The sequence below is a fragment of the Nilaparvata lugens genome, chromosome 4 (genome assembly GCF_014356525.2).
Source record: "Nilaparvata lugens isolate BPH chromosome 4, ASM1435652v1, whole genome shotgun sequence".
Classification (NCBI taxonomy): Eukaryota; Metazoa; Arthropoda; class Insecta; order Hemiptera; family Delphacidae; genus Nilaparvata; species Nilaparvata lugens.
The window spans coordinates 51748802-51774297 of NC_052507.1; the positions used below are offsets into that span (position 1 = coordinate 51748802).

Genomic DNA, 25496 nt, shown 5'->3' on the forward strand with positions numbered 1-25496 from the left:
AGAGATGCCTGAGAAAATTGGTGGGTGAGTCGTGAACGGGTAGTCGAGGTAGATGAAGCAGAAGACGAGGTGGAGAGGGTTGGAAAGGTGAGTGATGTTGGCGGAGGAGGAGGAGGAAGATGAGTGGGAGGAGATGATGATGAAGAAGCGAAAAACAGTAAGTAGAAACACATGGCAAAAGAGAAAGAAGAATGACATGATATTTAAGTGGGGGATGAACGGGAGGAGAAGATGAATAAGAGAAAAGAAAGAAGAGACATACAAAAGGCGAGGCTTAAATCAAATATATAAAAATGAACGATGAATTGATGAATAACCGATGAACAAAAATGAAAAACACATTATAAAAAGTAGAGGATTTAGTAGGTAAAAGGTCAACGTGAAAGGGAATGTGATGAGAAATGACGAATAATAGCAAGGAAGATGTGAACGATGCAGGTGTATAAGAGGTGTTAGAGGAGAGTATAAAAGTAGCTCGTGATGAAAGGTGGAGAGTGATTGGGAGGGAAGATGAAATCGAAATATGATAGAGAGAGAGATAATGGCAAAAAGAGTGGAGTTCATCATTATTGGGTGAAGCAAGAAGAAAATAATTAAAATTGGAAAAGTTGAGGAAGAAGAACGTCGTTTAACTGCAAACGGCCGAAGAAAGGATAATAGGTATATGAGGAAGGACAGTGAGTATACGAGGAGGAAGAGGTGTATTAGATGGAGGTGGAGTAGGAGGAGATGAATGTTGGAAAGGAATTGAAGGAGAAACAGGAATAAGGAATAAGGAGGAGGAGTAGGTGGACGAAAAGGAGGAAAAGAGTGAGGATATATTATGATAGAAAGAATATGAAAATGTTGAAATGAAAATTATGAAGAAGGATCGGAAGAAGGAGAGTTGATAAAGAGTAGGAAGGGTTGTGTTGAAGAAGAAAAGTAGGAGAGTGCAAAGACGATGCTTCACCAGCGGCATTGTTCTTGGCTTGGCCTTTGTGGAGGGGAGTAGCCCTACAGTCCCTACACTGTAGTCCTTGTTGGAAGAACGCTTGCAGCTCACAGGCCTTGTAGCCTCACTCACACACAGAGCTCGGCCCTCAGGCCTCTTCATGGCTTGGCTAGGCTGCACTTATCTAGCTCTTCATCAGCAAAACTAGCGTTAACAATAGACGCCGACGGTGCTTCAAACCGGGCTTCGCGGCGATGCTGGCTTATCCTTTTTTCTGTCTCTCTTCTTACTCGCTCTCTCTTCTTCTTTCTTCCTCTCTCTTTCAGAGAGAAGAGGTTGGCTCACACTTTTGAAGCCGTTCCTCTACATGAGGCTTTCTTCTTACGGAGACCTTGACAAGCTAGTGTCAATGCAGAAATAAATATAGTTAGAATACAGTTATTTTGAACCCTTGAATTGAATTGAAATTGAATTGAAAAATCTTTATTCATAATGTAAAAATACATATGAATAATGTCACAGAACTTTATATAGCATCATATAGCCCTCTCCATTTCAAATGTATGGACTATTGGAGTCCTTTTCTTCGCTTGGCTGGACTTCTTCGCTGCACATATCAAGAGGTAGTTGATATGTAGGAGAGGATATGTAGAAGTAGAGGAGGATATATCTTATACAGAGAATTTGATAATTCAAATTATATCATAGATATATTTCTAAAGAAGTAATGAGAAATAATAAGTTAGTATGAGAATATGTAAGCACGCTTAATATTCATGATGATCAAACATTGTTTTCAAAGCGACGTCAGTTTCACATGATGGTTCTCAATATATTGTTCAGAACGCTTCAAATCTGTTTTGTTTTGTTTTCAAATCTCCAAACAGCAATCTGTGGAGTGTCCTGTCTAAATTCTACTCCATCAGGCCTTGATTAGTATCAGAACTAGATTCAATCACTGAATTGAATCTATTTCTACATATCTTCAATTCGGAATCTGTGTAGCTGATATTAATATTTTAGAGCCATTTCATGATAGTTATGGAACTAGGTTACTGAAATTACGATTTTGTAGAATTATTGGAAACAGCTTTTCTATCCATACCATTATAGGTATATCGAGCACTGAGTAATATGTTTCATTTACAGTCATGTTAAATGTCCTGTCTAAATTATTACATTACTGTTACATGCTCTTTCCCAAGCTGGTAATTTTCTCTACTAATTTCTGTACTGTTTAAAATTCTATTGCTCTTGTTAATTTCTAATCAACCTTTATGCTTTTGTCCTTTGGTTTCATTGCTTCCAATAAACAATTTTGATGGTATGTGAATCACTACTGTAGAATATAATTCTACTGTACATAATGTAATAATAATAATATTCTAACATTAACATTGAACATTTAATATACAAAGCTATAATGCTAATTTAGCATTGTATCTATCATGTACTATACTATTTTTTACGATCATTTTTTCCTGTTTGTTACAGGTATGATATCAAATGGAGTAATTTAGGGGAATAAATTTGATGCTACTGTGAGTACGGTAAGGTTACTTTTTGTAAGGTCAAATTATTCATTTTCAAAAACATATTTCATTTTGATTTATTCTTTTAAACTGGAATAAATTTCAGTTTGAAAATTGGTAATTGTTGGCAATTACCAACATTTCATGTTTTTCTATTCCGTTCTTCTAGTTACCTATTGCCCATTGCTAAATAAACGTCCTTATCGTATTTTGAATATTAATTGGATACCGATTATCCAATTGAGTTCAAAGTGGCTGCCATAGACGGTTGAAGACAAAGCATACTTTGCTTCTAGCAAATATCAACTAAATTGGAGAGTTTATTACAAGGTTTTGTCCATACTCTGTTATAAGAGCAACAAACAGTATGGCCTAGTTTCTGCGGTGGAGAACGTTTTTAACCGTCTTTGGATCGTGAAAAAACTAGTTTCTTTCACTTTTCTTAGTGTAATTCTTCAATATTTGTAATCCGAAAACTAAAGTATTTCCTATTCGGTGTTGAAATGTTGAGATGTAGGTGTATTCAGAATACATTATACGGGCAGTTAGATGTGATGTGTGTTGCCTACTTTACTCCTTGTTTGATATTTGGTATTTTACGAGAGAACCTAACATATTATTAACAGGAATTTTTGTTTAATTTTGATTCCGAACCTCCAAAGTAATCGTATATGCAAACCAACGTAATTCATCCTCATTATGAATCCTTCTAGATGAACAGTTTTCAACGAGTATTTCATTAGCTGAGAAGTGGGAAGGATTGGAATGAAATAAATGATATACTGAATAGGCTGACACTTTTTGAGGAGAAGCGAAAATGAAAGAGAAGTGAGAGCGAGTAAATGAATGTTGAGCACTTGAAAAGTTGAATTTTGCAGTGTTTATCTTATCCTTCCATCTCTCTATCTATTGCTTCCTCTCTTTTTCACATTCTGCCTTCTCTTTCTAACCACTTCACCCTTTCATTCCATTTGTTCAGCAGCAAAGCTGATTGGCTGATTGTTTTATTTTCTGTGTTTTTTTTATCTCTCTGACTGGGCCAATCAGCTCTATGGCGGCCTATTCAGACCCTACTCCAGCATCAGTGCTGTTTTATTGGTTTTAGACGGATAATCACCACCAAGCCGCTTATCAATTCTCTTTTCTCACCCTTTCTATTTTATTTCTTCTCACATCACTCTTCTTTTGTTACATTCTCTCGCTACCTACTGTTTTGTGCGAGAGCGATGGTGATTAATTTCCAATGAGCCATTATTCACATTGCTGAAAGCTCAGGCTTCATTCTCTACTGCTGAACCTACTCGAGATCTGTCCATTCGTATATTCGTCTTTAATCTATTCTGGGGATGCATGGTCTCGGTGGAAAAGGTTTTGAACTGATACCTCAAATTATTTATCACCTCTATAAATTATTCCTGTTCCCTTGTAAGCTACTGTTAAGACTTTTCCAATTTGGTTGTTGAATTCTACGTTAGTTTGGTATTTGAACAATATTGATTGGGTTGAGTCTGTATTTTGGTGGAGATAAACTACGTGATGGAGAATATTCATGATTTTGTGTAAAATCTACGAACCTGTAGAATTCTGATTAGGCAGGTTGATTGCTGGGTGTAGTTCGTATTTTGGTATGATAGACTGCGAGATGAAGAATATTCATATTTAAGGAACTTGCGAAAAATCTACAAACCTGTAGAACTGTGATCGTTAATTTTTTATTAAAACTGTAATCGTCTGTGATGCGAGATACTATTATTGTGACCACTAAACTCAGCTAACTGTGTAATTGAATCCCAAAAATATGAGCTAGTTTTTCGTCTCTCATCTTTTTCATCCTGCAACAAGAATAAATAGAAAAATTTGTTGCGCCTAGAATGTAATCCGATGAATTTCTCGCGTACATTTTGACGCAAACTCATTTGTAAACTAGTTTTTTCAGCTCAATTACAAGGTTTTTCAACTCTGGCAATTTATTGTCAGCATTTTTTCCCGCTGTCATCTCTCGTTTTTCCCACGAGACAAGCTGACAACCGTTGGTTACTCTCTAATTAGGACAACAAAGACAGCGTATTAATGTCACTCTCATTCGTTAAGGATTTTCTTTTACCAACCTACGAGAATTTTCATACTAGAAAATGTAGAATTTTGGTTACTCTTTTTTATTCAATGCGGATTAAAAATTGCATGATGTCCCCCACTAACGTTCAAAGTTTTTGGAAAGCTAATGTATCATCTGAAAAAATCAATTGTCCGAACGTAATGAATTCAGGTATGAGAGTATAAATATTCTGAGATATGAGGTATTATTTCTTCCTCTATTCTGTCAGAACTTAGAGTATTATTTCTTCCTTTTTACTGTCAGAACTTAATGAATTGAGATATGAGAGAACAAATACAGTCGAACCTCTGTATAACGAAGTTGATTATCCCGAGAAAAATGCGCTGTAGAGAGGTATTCGTTATTGAGAGGTTCTGTCAAGAAAACTGCCACGATCCTATGGATCTTATAATATCGTTTCACGCCGGTAAATGAATGAGTATGTTACATAAAACATATCATTGCGAACGGTAGGGTACCTATTATGCCAATATTAATATGGAAATTTGAAAATTCATGCTGTTTGAAAAAAAACATGTTTTTTTTATATTTATAGAATGTAATAAGTAAGTAAACTCACCAATTTATCTCCAGAAAGCTCTATTTGTACTATTAGTAGAGTTTAATCAAAGTACATACTCTGTAGCAATATTTTTCAACTTTTTACACTACTATTAGATGGAACGCAAAATACGGTTATTTTGTCAATAACTTCACTATAAATACTATAATAACTCAACTTACCTATTTTTTAATGTTTTATTTTTGGAAAAGTGAGTAATTTTCAGTTGAATTTTGCATTTGAATAAAACATCATGTTCGATAAACGACTCACATCTATTAAAAAGTCAGACATGTCTGGTACACTATTTTTCAGTTTTAATCCTTGCCTGGTAATTTTGAAAGCCTCTATAACTTCTTGATCTGACGGATCCTTCTCCTCAGGTTCGTCACAGCCATAATCATCATAGTCAGTTCAAATAATTGAAATGTGTGACAAAAGCAAGAATGGGAAAGCCCAGTCGTTCACCTGCCTGGCCTACAATAATGACAAGTTCTTGGAATTCAATTCCCGACTTGTGTTTCACCCTCTTTTGACTGTATACCACCCCATCTTCTTCCTAACTGAATTGCCATAATTTTTAGTCTATTGACCTTTCTGTTGAAACTAAACAATTTCTTGAAAATGACCGTCTGCTTCCTATACACACTACATTTTGGATGTTGAAGTCAAGAGAAAACTTTGTTGTTGAGAGGTCCGAAATTCGTATAGAGGTAAATAAGCAGCCAAAACTCTAAAATGTCATGGGACCAGGTAAAAATTCGTTGTTTAGAGGATTTCGTTAAGTGGAGGTTCGTTATAGAGAGGTTCGACTGTTATTGAGATATGCGGTATTATATATTCTTTCCTATTTCTTCCGTATTTGGTCCAGTAGATTTTTAGTTCTGTTGATTATGAATTGAATTGAATTGAATAATTGTCTTTATTAAGGGCTTTATTGATTGTCTTTAGTTAGGACTCTAGGTTCTCTCTGCCACACAACTCTATTGAATGAGTGAGTGAGGGAATAAATCAGTGCCATTTCGATTTTATAAATATAGATAGAACATTGGCTATCAAGATCCTTTTTGAAAAATGCTGAATGGAAAATAAATTGCATGATGCCACCCGGCAACTCTTTGGAATTTTTTGAAAGACTGTAGGTCTAACATCTGAAAAAAATTGAGTTGGCTGAAACTAATTGATTCATGAAAGTAGAATACCCCTTATTCTAAATGTTACAGTGGAACATTATTTTTATTTTTTTTCAATGAACACTGTAATCATGCTGATTCTTATTATTGATTCCTGCTCATTATAAAAATGCAAGTTTTTGAGTAACTATTGTCTGCTTTTAGTGTAAAACATCAATGAATATTATTGGAACATTGTGTTCCCGTATTTGAAATATAGGCCACACGGTTAAGTATCTAGTTATTATACATAATAATGTTTCCTAGTTTTCCCTCAAACTTTAAGGGCCGTTTGCACAGTGACAGTTTAAACTAAGTTTCATTTTTAACTGGATTAAATCCGTATCAAGTCTCGTTTGTTATAATTCATTTCATTTTGAGTTTAAGCCACCAGCTGATTGAATTCAGTTTAAGCTTTGACTGTGCAAACGGCCTTTAATATTCAAATAATATGAAAAAATACCATATTATGTCCTACATTCATTTCTAAAAATGTCTGTATTCATGAATACGATACTGATGTCCATTTCCTTGCGGGAATTGTACAGCAATTTCAAGGAGTGCAACTTTCCTATTCGGAATTCAGTTGACGAATGATTGTCAGAGACCTGCCAAAAGTTTTGCAACTTTACAAAGAGCAATAAACTTGACTTTGGGCTTTCGCAACTTGATCGACACAACAGGAATTGCTGTTCTGCAATAGCTTTTCTATCTAAATCCCCCTCACTGTCTCTTTCCCCTTCCAGCTGGTTCCATCTCTTTCTCTCCTTATTCGCGTATTCAGTAAGATTATGATCAGCGATTGAACCCAAAATGGCTGAAGTATTGAGAAACCTGTCATGAATATTGGATTGCTCTTTACTTTTGAGATTAGAATGTCGTCCAATTTACTAGATTATTATTTTTGGGTGTTGACATAATCACTATTATTTTCATCATAATTTTCGGTGGTATTGATAGTATCTTGAATTGGATCATGTTTGACTGTTGAGTGCTCAACAGCTGGGCTCAAATTCTATGATTTTTACTTTCCTTGTTCCTTGCCCTATTACCATAGGTAAGGAAATTATTGCTTTCCGAAAAAAATTAAGGTACTCCAATTTCTAAATTTCTGTGTGAGTGTGTGTGTGTGTGTGTGTTTGTGTGTGTCTGTGTACACGATATCTCATCTCCCAATTAACGGAATGACTTGAAATTTGGAACTTAAGGTCCTTACAATATAAGGATCGGACACGAAAAATTTCGATCAAATGCAATTCAAGATGGCGGCTGAAATGGAGAAAATGTTGTCAAAAACAGGATTTTTCGCGATTTTCTCGAAAACGGCTCCAACGATTTTTATTAAATTTATCTTTATATATAAAAGTGAAATGGCACTCACTGACTGACTGACTGACTCACTCACTCACTCACTCGCAGAACTAAAAATCTACCGGACCAAAAACGTTCAAATTTGGTAGGTATGTTCAGTTGGCCCTTTAGAGGCGCTAAGAAATCTTTTGGTGATATTTTAACTCTAAGGGTGGTTTCTAAGGGTTTAAAGTTCTTTTAGCATGTATATTCTTCTTATTCCAATATCTTAAAATTATAATTGAAAAAGAAATGTCCATATCATATGTTAATATAGAACTATAATCCAGAGAGAGTACCTCTTCGAAACAGTTGTTCTGGTAACTAAATTAACAATTTTGTCAGGTTGGCATTAAGTTGAGTTGACTTTGTTAGGTTGGCACCAAGTTTAAGATTGAAATGCATTTATCCAGGACCTCCTAAATACCAATTTATCCAATTATCCAAAATTAGCGTATTCTCAGCTTTTCTGCGTTTCCTCACTTTTTTCAATAATTGATGGAAATATATTAAAAAAAATTCAGTACACAGGTTTAGCTGAGGTGGAAAAATTTTGTTCGCCAAAGATACGCCGATATAGTAACAGGTGGTTTTCGAGATCAAATTTACATAATACGTTCAAATTCGGTACAGAGGTTCCGCTGAGGTCTACATGCAGGCGAGCGAAGCGAGACCACTGATCTCTGTTTTGGACGATCCAGTCGGGGGTCCAGGAAGCGGAGCCCCCTGGCTAGACGGATATGGCGAGCGAAGAGAGTTCCTAAAATAGTCATTGATAAGTTCTATCAACTGCCACAAGTCCCATATCTGTAAAAGATTGAGCATGAAAATCTCTACAATTAATGTTAAGTAACATTTTCACCTAAAATTGAAAATAAGCTCGAAATTCGAGGAAATGTGATTATCCAATTGCAAACTGTTGGCATCGGTTGATTCTATTGAATGATTCACTATGAAGAGATAGCAGACCTCGTATGTCTCCAGCGTTATTGTCCTGTCACCAGCTGGCTCAGATCTTTGTTTATAAGTAGACTTGAGATGCGCGTGAACACTAGCGTCAGGTGATGAATTTTCATAACAGCAAGGAAAGTTGTGTGAGTGCGCCACACCAGATTTTTACGAGTAAATGTTACTATTCGTTCTATCTTTCTTAATTATCACTAATTTTAGCTTGAGAGCTGCTAAAATTGATGATGATCTAATTTTGTTGTAATCATTATTAACATTCGCTGGAGAGTTCTTAAAATAGAAGATGCTGGATAAGAATGATATATTTATTAGCAGTTAGTGGCGATCATCCCATTTTGTGTACACCGTGTTTTGGTTAAATGAAGATGAAGATACTCTTCGTCGTTGTTGAAAATATTCTGTCTATTCTTAGATTTTCTTAATAAATATGTATGTTACTCATGTTAGAAAAGTTTTGATTTTGAATACGGAATCCATTCAATTTATCCACACTATTTTATGGATTTTAGTTTTGATATAATTGATTTCACAGAAAAATTCAAAATTCATAAATAGCGTTGTGCATCTGATATCATAATCTTCACTCCACAAGCCGGGCCATCAATGCCCACTGTTGCAGATCTCTGCTTTCAATTTCGAGGTTTGCGAATGAGAGCGAGTTATATGAGTGATAGATAGAAAGGAGAGTTTGTGAGAGAGAATAACATAGAATATGAGTGCGTTACTGGATATGAGAGCGACTTACTCTCTTCTAATTCCTCAGCGCGATGGATTGAGTGACGTAGATGGCTCGTTTAAAACCAACTTGGAGAGACAGGAGTTAAGTGATGTGTGTGTACCTCATACTCAGTCACCCACACGCGCGCTCACACATGCATTCACTCATATCCTCATTCCATTTCGCGCTCTTGTCAGTTTTTGCAAAGTTTAATTGAACACACTAATCCGTTTTGTTAGAATAACTCTGGACGTATTGACATTTTGACACCTCCCAATTAAAGTTGCTTGTGTTGTGTAATGTTCCCATTCCCAGTCCCCTTATGTGTTTCTTGTTGTGCGTATTCTGTTAGTATTCTGATTTCATGTATCCTGGTAAGTTGTATATTCGATGTCAAACAACTCGTCCCAGACTCTTATTTTTATCGTGATTATGTTTGATGTGGAATAAACTTTGGGTAGAATTTGATGCGCGGTTTGCGTCGAAATTTGATAGACTCAATTGCGTAGGCCTACATGATGAAGTCAGCTCCATGTTCCTGCTTGTAATTTGGGAAATTTAATCAATAAGTTTGAAACTAAATCATTCCGTGAGCTACGTCACTCTCATGAAATATTCATCAGGTCGGCTTCTCAATCATTGAAATTATGCGGTTCGGAATTTGTGGAATACTTTGAAATTCATCTACGCTTCAAGTGATACTTGTAAAAATATTATTGAAAGTGGAAGTATGAGTGGATAACGTTATAGGGGGTAGCATTCAAATATTACCAATCCCATGTCAAGAGTACCTGACTGATACAGTCTCTTAATACACTCCAAGTATGATTCACATAATTAATTCATACTTTTAGTCAGTCATGACGAGAACGTTCACACTGTTCTATGTTTTTATTACATATTCTCCAATTATTTATGTCTGACTTTCGATATTCAAGTACAGAAAGTTGACATACAATTGATTACTTATTCCCTGAAAGTTGGTGTGCTGATTCAAGATCTGAAGATATATTTTGTTAATAATTATTTGACTCTTTTAAAATATCATGAATCATGGAGAAAGTTTTGGAGACACACTTAAATATCACTGAATAAATGACAGTCACCTCCCTCATTCACATTCACGATCCCATGTATCATGTTCAATTTTGAATCAAATTTTAAAATCAGGTAAGTAATGTTACTGAAATAAATTCTACGAAATTTAATTTATCCAACAGGGTAAACTGTATTCCATTTGAACAGTATGCTGTTTTTCTTCAGGCATTACTCCAATCCTATCCAAAATTCTCTTTAGAATAAACAATTGCCAGTAAAACCTTCCGAATGGCAAACATTTTCTGTTTACTCTGCAAAGCCAACTCCTAATATAATCATGAATTTTCGATGGTTGCTGCTCCGCATGTATTCGAATTTCTTCGAAAGTCTGTCAACCGGTGCTGAATGTTTCCTGCTACTGAGTTGATTCGAGTCCCTTCTTTCCCCGCTCAAATGTTGACTGTTTGCAAAACCGTTCGAATGCTTGCTAGAGGGTGCATTATCTTGTCAATATCTCCAACGATTTACAAATCAATGATGATTGCAGATAATCTTATTGTATGGTTTACATAGTGGGGCAGCTTTAAAAGTATTGGTACTTTGACATGGATGACTGCTGATAATTCATTTCAGAACCACCAAATCGTATTGTTTTGAAATAACTCTCTTACACTAACAAAATAGAAATTACGAAGTTGAAGAAAGATAAGGCAAGGAATAATTGTGTTAGAAGAAGAAGAGAAAAAAGGTGGAAAGCTAAGGGCAAAGTGAGGCACAGGAAGAGGAAAGGGGTTGGCGAAGAGAGAATAGGGGATAAAAATTGGGACGGAATTTATATAAAGAATGACTTGAAAAAAACATGAAGAATTAAGGAGGAAAACAACTGATTAGGAAAAGAAGATAACATATTGAATGAAAGGAGATAGTGAGAGAATGTGACAATGAACCTGGAGCTATAGCTGTGACAAGGTGACTGTAGAGAGAAGCAAGTTAATTTTGTAGAAGCACCTGTCGAAAGACGAAGTCCTTATGTGATCACATACACCGATATTAATGATGACGAAGCTGATGATCTTGATGAGAAGAGCTGTAACGTAACTACGATGGTATATTATTCCGAAAATAGAGACATAACATCTCAGGTTCCTGTCATTACATCATTATCATTTCTCCTCATCATGATGATGATCATCATCATCAATCTATTTGCCGTCGGGAATCACGTTTGGAAATTCAAGACAGCTCAATTAAATAAGATAAGTAGCAGTAGATTCGCAGGTGAGGATTGAACTCATTGTTGAGATGGTAGATCAGTTTTGTAATATTGTACGGCTGACAGAGTATTATGTGCTACAATCTAAATATGCTACCCGAGAGCTAACTTACGTTCACAATACACTGTCTCCATCTGGTGTATTACCTAAGTGTCATCTGTATTTTGGATCGAATTGCCATGGTTTATGGAATATTGGGGATATTATCAATTAAAATGTTCAGAGTTTTCGCGCTTTTTCTGTGTTGCACATGCTTCTTGTGGAACCCTAACCGCACCCACACCGCTTCTTGCTTCTTCTACTATGATATTCGTCATTTCTGTTTTGGAGATTATTCATTATCATGAACGAGAAGTTATAGTGTATGAGTATGAAATAGCTTAAATTGCGATCGATATTAACAACAATAATAATAATAATAATAATGATAAAGAAAGGGAAAATGCAATTTGTTATGGCACCAAGTGACTAAATGAGTATGCTTAGGCAAATTTCACGTGCAATAGACGGCTTCAGCCTTTGTGTATTGCTACTGTCAAAGTGATATATCCAGAGTATGCAAATGTTTTCATTTAGCTCCAAATATAAATCCAATAATCCAAGTCATATTACTTTCAATTTGGTTCACTGTTTCACTGTACAATCTTACTTTTCTGTAGTCAAATTTAAATTTCCTATGTTTAATTCCTTGAAACCTTTTCTAATTGGCATTCTCAATTAACACCACTGATGATCATTGCTCATGCTCTTTATCCAGATTAATCTTTTCCAGCCGTTCATTTCAGTAGACGGTTAATGGAAAGAATACCGATATTATAGGATGGAGTGGTATCTGTTCAACAATCTACGCTGATTTACTGATTTATGTAGATAGATTACTATTTTAAAGTATTGATAAGAAATTTGAAGAGATAGGAATTTCCTTCTTTAAATAATGCAATAATTATTCTCAAGCTCGTGCATAATAATTATAATGAATAATTTATAATCATATTATTGTAATATTAAATGGTGTTTTTTGCTGAAATTCAAATTATCATGAACGAGAAGTTATGGTGTATGAGTGCGAGGTATTCAATAATTGTATTCTATATTAATAAAAATGTAAAAAGAAAATATAAAATTTTTCATATACTTCCAAATTATAAAGAAATCCAATATGATCTAATCTAATCTTTTTCTACTAATTCCAATAAAAATTCAATTTCTGTTACCTAGACTATTCTTCAGACTATTAAACTACCTTTTGATAGAGTAATACCTATACTTACACTAATACCTATGTACCTCGATAGAGTAATCTGTACCTTGGAATCGGTTCCATCCGATGTGGCAATGATTGCAGCACATCTGAAATTGGTTGAAAACACAGTAACCACAAACTCTGATCCGAAAGGCGAGCTACGTTTTTATTTGGGGCTATGAAAGTGCCAGTTCACATGCCAAGTGGTCATCATTCATTGCAGGTCGCCCCTCCTTTTGTTTTTGGTGGATGATGAGGTGGTGGTTGGGGATGACGAAGGAAGGGGAATGGATAGGGAAAGTTGAGCGACGTTGTTTGTAGATTAGCAGGAATGGCTAATGCCGCAGCAGCTGCTTAATTTACTTGCATTTGAAGCTGTTAGAAGTGCTTAAAAATAAAAGTGTGAATAAAAGGATGTAGGGAAAGAATAAGATCAGGTGAGATGGTGAGGAGGAGGAGGAGGAAGAGGTATACGATTCAAAATGTTAGAAATAAAAGGAGGAAAAGTTGATCAAGAGAAAGACGGGAGAAGACATGTAGGAGACAAGGAGGAAACGGGAGAAGACAAGAGTAAGATGGAGGAAGACGAGGAGAAGAATAGTACGTAATTGCAGAAGAAATGGAAGAAAAAGAAGAAGAAGACAATTGAATTAGGAAAAAATATATAAGTATGCAGAAAAAATAAATAGAGAAGAAGTAGAAGAGAAAGATTAAGAAGATAAAGTGTAGATCGTGAAGAAGTAGATGATTCAGGAGAATGTAAAACTGTAAGAAATGTAAGAATGTAAATGTAATAATGGAAGGAATGTAAAACGCATGTAGTAAATTAGACTGATGAAGAGAAGGGGAACAGAGTGACGAAAAAGAAAAAGAAGAAGGCAACGAAAAGGTTGAGAAGATGACACATCAGAAGAATAACAGTGCAGAAGTAAAAGAGGGTGACGAAGTTGAAGTAAAAATCCAGTGTGGAAGACTTGGAAGGGCAAAACTTTGAGAAGTATATCAATAAATTGGGACTTGGGAGGGAAAGAAGATGGAATTGGAAGAAGGAATGATGAAGTGGACAATGTAGACAAATACAAACAGTTAAATTCTTGGATAGTTGGAACAGAAGATCAGATTTTTCTATTTATGTAAAGATTATTTTATGTAAAGATCAGATTATAGTAGATAAACTGTCTTATAAACCATAGAAGAGTAAATCAGGAAAAATAATGGATAGAAGGAGATGGAGAAGAAAAAAAGAAGTAGACAAACCTTAGTTCATACTAAATGTCAATATTGCCCACTACTCAACGAATTTGACAAAGTATGAGTGATTAATAATATTGATCGATATGCAGATGAATGTCAATTTGGATTAAAATAACTTGTAATATTGTGCTGAAGTGGTAATTAATTGATGAGTCATTCAACTTAAAAGGCAAATTAAAAGAAGGAATTCTAGAAGAAGCGAAATTGAGAAGAAGACAGACGATGAAGAAGAAACAATGAGAGAACGTAATAGAAATAAGAAGAGGTTCGGGCAGGCTGGTCGATTACCTTTCCACGCTGGGCCATGGGCCATCTATTTGATGGGCGCAAATGATGGTAGCTCGTTGAGTAATGTTCGCTCATCAAGCAGCAAGCGGCACCCGGCTGCTTGTGCTTACTGCGCCCTGCACTCTATTACTGTTCAAGTGTGGAGTGTTCGGTGTTGGCACATTCAATTGTTTGCTGAGTTGATTCAATCTCTGAAACCATCCGGTTATTCTGCTTCTAAATCTCTGTCGAAAAATTGCACATAAGAGTGTTGTCAACGTGAGGACAAACTGTAGGTATTACGGTTGTGCTTTTATTTTTTTCATTGGCAATATAAGATTTGACATAATCAATTGAAAAAATCGTGTTTTAATTTATCGGTACTTATGATTTGTTCCATGGGATGGTGATGTTAGATTGAGAACCAATCGAGTTTTAGTGTAATTGAATTCTTTTTAAATTGGCCTCATTTCAGTCAGTAGCATCCAGAGAGAAGATAATGTGCATTCTTTTATCTCTGGTAGCATCATATTACACTCCTTCCTTGAGTACATTCTCAATAACCCACAATCAATTCAATTATTTATTCTATTACAGTTTACGATTCATTTTTCACTGAAAGTATAATCATACAGTCACATCTCTGATGAGTTTTGACAGTACATTCATATACTAGAAGGTCATGATCACTTCATTAGTCCTCCATATTATTGTAAATATTTTTTTCTCATATTTGATGATAACGTATTCATTTTACTCATTCATCGTTCATCAATTTGAATTTATTATCATTGTGTCTATTTCAATTAACTCGTAATCGATATTCAATGATAGCACGTCACACCAACCATATTTTCAATTTCTTATTATATTTGATATCATATTCAATGTTTCACAAACCAACCACTTCTGATTCCACATCAATGATAATCTTCACATTTCTACTGCGATACCTTCATACAAATATTGTTACAAAGTAGAAGAGTTTTATCATTCAACAATACGTACTCAATATCACTTAGGGTACAACCACACTGAAAGCTGAACGGAGCGAAGCGTGGCGTGGCGTGGCGTTGAGGAGCGTCGTGAACAATATTATTTTAAGTAATGAGCTAAAACACACTGGAAGCGTCTACTCGCAGAGCGGAGCGTGGCGTCAATTTTTGGAACAAGCTGGTTTGTTTTTTGGAGCGTTTACGAGCGGAACGTCAAAGTGCGAGTGCCTTACCAATGTACATGTTAGTGGTCTACTCTTGTAGATAATAATGCAAGTATCAATATAGTATTAAGTAGATAATAATGCAAATATTCTACTACATTTTCACATCACTATACACTAGTATATTTAATGTTTGCTCGAATTCCCCTGTAATGTGTAATATCGGGGACCGAGCTCTGGAGTACAAAAGCATAAACAATTTATTACGAAAGAAGAAATTATAATAACATTCATACAGAAATGTTCTATTTAATAACAGTGAATTGAGATTAATTCGCAGAGGAATGCAAAAATTTCCCTCATAAAGGCCCAGTTTTACAAAAGCCAGTTATATTTTAATCCTGATTAACTTCACGTGAACCAAAACAGAGAAGGCCATTTCAAAAAGATGGATCTACTGGAATTAATCAGGATTGAAAATAACCCGGCACCTTTGCAACCGGCACTAAGTAACTGATTGAATGATTAAAAAAGTTCGATAGCTGAGTCATAATTTTGATACAGTCTCACACACATGAACTCGCTCACTCACTTCCATCACCAACAGACGACGAAATAATTATTATCTGATGTTTTTCCAAGGATGAATAATAATTATCCTTTCAATATTCTTTTAATAGCGAGTTCTCCCAGGGATAAGACCTATGTCAATCGAATCTTTATATTATAAACCTACTATATTCTGAATATCGTGAGAATCGTTAGAGCCGTTTTCGAGATCCGGTGAAATACAAACATATAAACATCTAAACATATAAACAGAAGTTGCTCGTTTAATGGTATAGGTTTATTTGATTATTCAAAGAGAAAATTCATTTATTGCACTTCAAAAGTAAGGCTTTTTTAATCCATTTCATTCATATTTATATGAAATTTTAAAAATTCATCGATTCAGGCTTAGCCAAAATCCAATACTTTGAGACTTAAGTAATTGTTCTCACAAAGTAATGTCCGTGCAAACTTAGACAAAGTCATTTTCTAGGTCCTTCACGCTTGACGCTCAGACACTTCCATGAACGCTCTGACCAACGCTCCGCAACGCCACGCAACGCTCCGCTCTAGAACGCCACGTCACGCTCCGCTCCGCTTTCAGTTGTACCCTCAATAATGTTTTTTCTGAGGTGGGAAAACCTTGGAAAAGGCACCCGGCGGCAGCGGAGTCGCTATGTGGGATTTGTAGCTCACTAAAACACCAACCTCACTCTGCACCTATTACCTTAGATTGGAAACCGCTTCACTCAATAACGTTGCATTATTATCCATCTATTTTAATTCATTATCACTCCTTTGGATTCAGAACCAGATTATGGTGCGAGTAATAATCCACGGCGATGTGGTAACAATATTTTTTCTAAGCAGTAGATAAATAATATGCTGTCACGTCTCCTGAGCTATTGCGATTTACTTCAACCTATCAGTACTGTTGGAAAGGGAAGCATTGATGTTACTCACAAAGGATGCTGACAGTTTTAGGTGAATCTGAATATAGGATGCTCTCGCTCGCTGCTCAGATTAAACTGCAGGTTTGCGGTGAGGTGAGGCGAAAAGCGGAATTATTCCTGTGAGGGCCCTCAAGGCAATATCGTGAGTGAGTCAGTGAGAGGCACGAGGTGTGAGTCTGAGATTGATAGCCCGACAGCTATGAGCAGCATTTTAATATTGAGTTACTGTAAATGCGGCTTGTTCGCTCGTGCTGGCGAATGCGCGAGGATATACACACCAGCTAGGCGTGGATATTAGATGGATGACTGCCATTGCATTTCGTATCTTTATATCGAATATCCGGAAGGTTTCTGAAATGCTGAACCCTCAATGAATAAGTATTAATGTAGATTCTATTTTCAATTTATAATTTTAATCATAATTGTTGTATTAGACTATTCATTACATTCTATCGTAAAGAAAGATAGAGAAATATAGACTCGATATAAAGATACCAAACATTTTTCTTCTATAAGGAAAAGTACTTGAAAACAATATGAAATTAATTGAGAAGATTATTTACTAGTTCGACTTGAGAGGCTTCTCTACCACTCAACCAGTCAACTTGGATTTACTTATTATTTTCACATTCTTCTATGCATCTGAGAGAGTTTTATTATTATTATAGTAACTTATTTGAGACGATTATTAATTCAGAATTCGATCTCATAGAACCAAAGATTGCCAAATGGAAAATGCTTACTAGCCATTTTCAAACGTTACTCTAAAAGTTAGACTTGATCAAACAATTCTCGTTCATGGCCAAAAACCTCTGGCTAGCTTGTGATATTTTTCTGTGATTAGAAAATGTTATTATTATCTAGCAAGAGGACTTGAAGTGTACTACACTAGCATCAATATTGATAATCTTATGTCACCATTAGCTTACAAATGCACACTGCAGCACCAAATATGTACGAAGTATTGTATTCATATATATTTTCACTAATATCGATTCAATTATTAACCATTACTAAATCTGCAATACTTATAAGCTGTATTATTCACCAACTTCCTGTGCAAGACTTCTGCATGGATTCTAAGAGTAAATATTTTTCAATTGAATGAGAAATTTTTAAAATCGTCAAGATTATTTGTTTAGAATAGCACAAATTTTTAAAATCGTCAAGATTATTTGTTTAGAATGTCTGTGGTAACTTCGATATTTTTTTATTATTTTCAAAACTATGACTCGGCTACCCTTTGATAAAGATGTGGGATTTGTTCTAGATCCATTTAGCCAATCTGTGATTCAGCATTGAGCAAAAGATTTTCTTCAACCGTCAGGGATAAAACTTGACCTTAACACTGCCAACTAGTTCACAGTTTCTGTGGATAATTCTCGCCCAAATCCAACTCTACAGTCAACACTCAGTTTAGTGACTGAATAAAAATAGTGGCCCAAGGGCTCCTCTTGCTTGCAGTTTCCTTGTACACATTGTATCTTTATATAATTGCTATTGTTCCGGTGCCTAAGAAATCCACCCTCTGCTCTACTCACTCTTTGAACAGATTTTGAGTAGGAGTTGTCTGAGGGGGGGGGGGTTTTCAGGCGTGCTCTCGGGAGGAAAATACTTTCTCCTACACTTTCTCTCGAATTTCCTACGGCTTTCTTGTCTTTCGTTTGCACTCTTCTGTGTTTAGCATATACGTATTTCGCTCCCCTTCCTTTCCCTCATCGTGTAAAAACTGAAAACGTGATTTATTTTGGAAGAGTAAGAGAAGAGGGAGAAAAAGGCAGAAGATTTGAGAAATGAAGAAGTTGCTGGAAGAGTGGAAGATGATGTGAAGAGACAAAAGGAAAGTAAAAATAAGAAAAGAAAGAAGAAGAAGAAGAAATGAAAGTGGGGAAAACGTTGAAATTCCCGCCTTTTTCGTGGGCTGAACTCATGTCTGTTTGAAGGGGTCGCCTCAGACGTTTCCCCAGAGGAGAGGAGGAACGATTTTCGTTTACAAAGCTCACTGCCCTCCTCTCAAACTCTTACTCTCTCACTCTCTCTCTCCCACTCACTCACCTTCTCGCTTCTGTTCGTTGGAAATAATTCCGTTTTTCAAGTGGTTGTGAAAAAGTCCACCCTCATCCCCGTCCAGTCTTGCTTTGAAAATATACAGCTCCATCAAAGTGTTTACTGTTCTGAAGTATGCCGTATCCGACCCATTTCAACGATAATATTCAACTCTATTAACTTCAACACCCCAAATTCCTCACAAACTCTTCCCCCCCCTCATCAACATAGCCAAAATTTTCATAAAGATATGCACTCTGAAAAAAACAAACATATAAAACATCAAATGACAGATCCAGTGTCTTCTTCATTTCTGCTCCTTGTTAATGATTCGTTCCTCCTTATCCTTCTTCGTCTTCTTCTTCCTCATCTGAATAATCTACGCACTTTCGTTTATCTTTTTTTTTGTAATTCGACGCGTGAGAGATTGTGTTCATTTTTTATTTCTTCTTTCCAACTCATTCCATTCCAAGTGAAATGTTCATTTCGTTTGGCCTTTCCTCCACCCTTATTATCGCCAGCAAACGCATAACTTTGTTTTAATCTGTAGAAATGACTGGGGGGTACAATATAACACTGTAATTCACATCAAGTTGAATAATATGAGCGCTACATACAACTCAACTGTAATGTTTCACTCTGAAGATAAATCTTTGTTACATCATGTACGCAGGATTGTAATCTTGTATCCTCCGGATTGTACAATCTCATCCACTTTGATTGCAATCATGAAATCTAAAGAACATTAACACCTGTATATTTCGCCAATATACAGTATCTTGGTTTTCATCGCCAATATAAAAACATAGAGTAGAGATACTATTAAATTTATTTGTCTCTGATAAAACGTTTTAAACGTATTATTTCAGCACAAAACTATTAATGTTTTTTATTATCAAGTATGCTACCAATCGTAATGCATCATAATAATAATAATAATATAAAGGAAAATACATAGGTGTATAATACACGTATGTATTACTCGAATTATGTTCCATTTCAGTCCTCAGTTCTAGTTGCTCCTTCATTGAAAAAATAAATAAAGTGAGATCTTCGAAGGAAGGTGGTTGAAATTACAGTACTGTTTATGTCTGTTATAAAATCCCGATTAGTAGAATTCTATTAGAATCCTCTCATAGATAGAATATGTTTGATTTTCAAAAATACAATAGGAAATTATGTACAGTAGAGGAGTATAAAACTATGTATTGAAATTAAATACTCCTAGAATATGTATCTGGATACAACTGATTATAACTGAATCAATTTTTAAAATTATCAATGGAATAATTTGTCTAATGAATTTTTTAAAGCTTGTACTTGCTTTTGAAGACCCCTCTTTGATGCCTCTCCTTTGAAATAGAATTAATCTTTTCAAATTGCTTACCGCAATATCCATTGTCACAGTCAGCTATTACGGTATCATAACTTTATTACAATGCTAATTCCAATTTTTCCTATCCATTTTATTGATATCATAATTCTCCTCATTCATTCTAGATTCCATTGAAACCAAAACCAATCGAACCAGGGACAGTTTCAATTGTTTGCAATGAACAGTAGACTGATCCATGCATTCGCCATCAATTTATTACAGGGGTCTGTCTGCCGGGGTTAGGGGTCTAGTAACAGTCGTTTATTAATCTGTAATTCGGGTCCTGACAGTTGGTTTAGCGGTCATTAATGTTAAATGATAACGGCCTGCTGTCCACCATTAAAGAACTGTTGCATTATGGGCGTAATTTATGGGCTCCGGATTTGGCGCCAGTGCTTCGGTCTGATTCCATCATCAGCAGCTGAAATTATTCACTGATATCTGGTGACCGGTGTTGTTTAGGACTTGATTCACCATTTTCATCCGTTCTAAAATTATAAATTACAATCAACTTGAAGTTTTGAATATCAAATTCAGTTCCGATTGCAAAAAAGCCTGGCCTCAGAAATTACTATATCTTGTCTGTGAAGATACAATAGGCTGCACCACAGAAAACAAATAGAGAAATAGGTGCAAAACCAAATGGACCAAGTCTTAAGCCCGGTCAACATGCTCAAACTTATCTTCATTCTGTCTTGCATGATCATGCCAATATCGTCAATGACAGCCCGGGCTACATTTATGCACCTTACCGAACTCAATCCGATCCAATCACAAATGACCCACGATGACAAAGGCCTGGAATGGTACATGCCACACATGTCCAACATGTAATCTGTCCCACCACTACCCGTCCACCCCTCACAAATATCGGACACCATAAATTTTCACTGTTCATAGTATAACATTCCTTTTTTGAATAGTAGAAGTAATTCTCAAGTGAAAACTTCATCATATAGTTGTGAATGTTGGGCTAAATTTTTACTCTAAAAAGTCCAAAATAGTAACTAGATGCTATTAGTGTAGAATACTAAATGGTAAATCAACAAACAGTGTAGCAAACATAGTGTATCATTCTATAAAGTATAAATATATTATAATTTCCTCTTTCGTTATAAAATGTGTACTATGCTTTTGTATTCCAGAGCGAAGCTCGGTCTCCCGATATTAATTATTATCAGCTGTTTTTCCAAGGATGAATAATAATTATCCTTTTAATGTCCTTCAGCGAGTTTCCCAGGGATGAGACCTAGTGCAATCGAATCTTTATATTATAAACCTACTATGTTCTAAATTTCGTGAGAATCGTTAGAGCCGTTTTCGAGATCCGTGAAATACAAACATATAAACATCTAAACATATAAACAGTAGTTGCTCGTTTAATACTGTAGGATAAGCATTTCTCAGTGGAACATGTCATCAAACTTTTCCTGGTTTGTCAAACCTGATCAAACTCATGCCAAATCTCACATTTTCACATAAAACTTATTTGTCAGATCTGGCATGACCATGCAAGACTGACAATGAGTTTGTGAGTGTGTGGACCTGGCTCTATTTGAGAACACAGTAATATTGAAAAAGTAAAAAACATACTATGTTTATTCTTTATTTATTTTTCTGGGTACACTCAGGTATGAATCTACTGTTGTTCTTTCCAGAATTCGCCGTATAGAATCATTCAATTACGAAATTATATTTATATAGTAATTAATTATATGATAATTTTACAATCACATCAATTCCCATAAACACTTATACAGCTTAGTTACGTTGTTATAGCAGTTACTCAGTAATCGAAGTTTTATAGACTAGACTGATTTATTGTAGATACTGTCAAACTAATAGTCTGATAGACTTAATGACTTTGACTGTAACATTACCAAGTCTTCTTCCTCGAAGTGAATTTTATTTTGGTTTTTCAGCTTTGTAATCCAGGCAATGACTACTCTAAAGTAGGTTTAGGTGTAGAACAAAATGATTTTCCCTCCTTGATTTTCCGTTCCCTAGATTATCAACAAACTCTCAGCTTGATTCTGTCTCAATTCTGAAATAAATCCTTAGATCATAATTATACCCCATCAAGATCATAGGTTCATATTTTCAACCCCTCCATAGATGTGATTAGTCTGTATTCCGGGGAGTTTCCAGTACATAATCTGAGTAAAAGCAGCTGAAAGGTAGTAAGAAACATTTTTCTCACTCCAATTTATCTAGCAGTTGACATTAGAGGTAGTTAGCAGGCCTAACTTGACTTGCAAGATGAATCGGTCGACATGTGTTGTTGTCATGCAGCTTGGGGTGTCCTGATCCCTGCCAGTAAAAATTCGCCTTCTTACCTTATTTTTCATATTTGAGGGGAAAAAAGAGTCCAACATTTATAACGGCCCTAACAAGAGGCGAATCTCTCTTCTTGCCGAGTCTGGACGTCTGGCCATAATTTACCCGTCATTGCTTTCCTTTTACTTCTCCATCATCTCCTTTTACTTCTCAAGGTAATTTTTCCTGTCCTTTTTTCCTCTCTTCATTCTCATCCTTTCTCTCCTAGTCCCTTTATCCCCTTCCTTCCTCCCCCAGTCTATCTTCTCCTCATCCTTCATCCTCTACCATCTCCTTCTTCACTTCATTTTTCTTCTTCTCCTTGCTCTTCTTCACCACTTTCTCTTCCACTTTCTTTCGTCTCCCCCTTCTTCAACTTATTTTCATCTACTCCTTCTCATCCTTCTCTTTTTTCCTACTCCTCCTCTTCCTCCTTCCCAACTAGTTCTCCTCTTCCTCCTATGCCTCTAGCTCCTCCTCTCCCCTCTTTGTCCTTTATCTCCTTTTCCACCTTCTGCCCCTCCCCATTTTCTCAGATTTCTCTTCTCACTCTGTTTCTCAACGTTTCTCACCACCTTTATTCCCATCCCTTCTGAATATTTTTTTTTAGCTTGTTTATATTCATTCCGTCTCCTCGACATAATCTCTCTCTTCTTATTCTTTCCTCTTTGAATCCTCATTTGCTCCCGTTTCCTTCGTTATTCTATTCCCTGTTTCTCCCTCATTCCAAGTGAATTTTGTTGTCTCTTCTTCTTTTCTGACATCATATCCTATAATCATCAACTTCTCCATCATCTCCAACTCCTCTTTTGCTTTTTGCCCCTTCTTCTTGTTTATCTCCCTCTTTTCAACCATCATCATCTTCGAAATAATTTCTCATTCACTCTAATCTTTTACCCCTTCCTTCCCTAATTCTCGAAAGCGAAAATATTAAAAATAAATTGTCCTAGTCGACGGAAGCGATCATAGCCAACGTTTTGTCATGGCAGAGCGAGAGTGTCTTGAATAATGCACTGAAACTTCTCTCTGCCCTTCCCCCTCCCCTTTCCATAATTTACTCTCATTTTTCTTCCACGCTCAGCATGTCTTACCAATTTATTATTATAATTTCTCATATTTTATTCGAATCTTTTGATCGTTTTTCGTTTGGAAGCTATCCCACACAGCCTTTATCGAACAAGTTTTTCGTCCTGGTTGTTGAGCTCAATAAAATTCGTGCCATTATAATAATGCATCACAATTGTAATATTTCTTTTACAAAACATAATAACAACAACAAAATGAGCACAATAGCACAAGAAAACAGTATCCAGTATCAATAAAAAACAATATAAGAACTTATAGTACCCTTTTATTGAAAACGTTAAAATATTTTCAAGTTCTCAATAAAAGGGTACTATAAGTTTTTATATTAATTTCTATAAAGAAGCCCATATAAGTGAAGTGATTTTAGTATCTATACTAGTAAAACAGTATCATCGAAAAATAAATACTGAATACTAATATGTAAAGTATTATACACCGCGAAAATTAAATTTATACCATTGAATTGCAAAAATCATTATTGATCTTATAACGCTCCATATTTTCGACACATAATAATGCGGATGATACCTGAAACTAGTGTGTTTCGGAGGAAAGGAAAAGGGTACTTGTATTTCTATGTAATAAAACTTCTTACTAGGTCTATTGAAATAATAATCTATAATAAAATAGTAGTCTATAGCCTACTACTGCTTCATAATGAGAGTCTTCAAAGCACAAGTTGGATGTAGGTTCATCTCTTGAGTTCTTTATAGACCAGAAAAAACTGTTGTATAGACTACTCTATTGTATCTATGACCACTCAATTAAAGTATCATAACGTTGACTTGTTAGGCTGCTGGATAGCTTATATAGTAAAATGATTGAGATAACACTAGGTGAATAGCAATTTTTTTATGATAGACGTTGGATAGTAAAATTTGAAGAAATCAGTTTATCACATTTTTGCATTGAATAAGTGTACTGTTATTAAAGACATTCCATCCCATTGGATAAACTTTACTGTAATTGATATCATTTTGTTCCATTGAATAAAGTGTACTGTACTTTTTATCACATTGAATGAAGTGTAGTGTTGTAGTGGTATGTAGTTGGTGCTATAGTTGTTGGTATGATTGTCTTGTTTGAAGGTGCAATTGCCGTGTGTGCAGGAGCGAACGGCGAACGGGGTCGGGGGCATGCACCACGGGGGTCACCATGGCGGAGGCGGCGGGGGCCAACATGGCTGCGGTGGGGGCGGCGGAGCTCTGGACATGCGCAACTTGGAGCACTATCTCAACGACATCATCCGCAGTGGAGGCGGCAACGCCGGCGGCGAGGGGGTACCCGACCATCATCTAAAAGGTAACCACAATCATTCGTCTATTTAATTATCATGAAGATATCATATCATTGTTAGGTTTATCAATGTCGTTTCATCGTTTTAAAGGTTGACCAGTGATGAAAAATCAAGCCTTATAGACCAATGAAGGATGGCCAATGGAGGATAGTCAAACAACTCATCAATTAAAATTATCATATTTCATAGTCATCTTGTCATAGTTTCATAGTTATCATAGCAGGGATGCTTTATCAATGTCGTTCCATCATCTGGGATCATCATCTCAATGAATTATGCGGGAGACTGAGGAAGACCATCTACAGAT

General features: G+C 35.7%; 1 protein-coding gene across 2 annotated transcripts in view; it reads left to right on the plus strand.

Moving 5' to 3' along the window:
* Window positions 1-25496, plus strand: part of LOC111053472 (cytoplasmic polyadenylation element-binding protein 2) — a 483681-nt gene that overhangs the window by 216488 nt on the left and 241697 nt on the right. The window contains exon 2 of one of the 2 annotated variants that reach the window (XM_039425785.1): window positions 24981-25194. In XM_039425785.1, coding sequence (XP_039281719.1) covers window positions 24981-25194 — 214 coding nt within the window. The remainder of the gene's footprint in view (window positions 1-24980; window positions 25195-25496) is intronic. The other variant, XM_039425786.1, reaches the window with a different exon arrangement.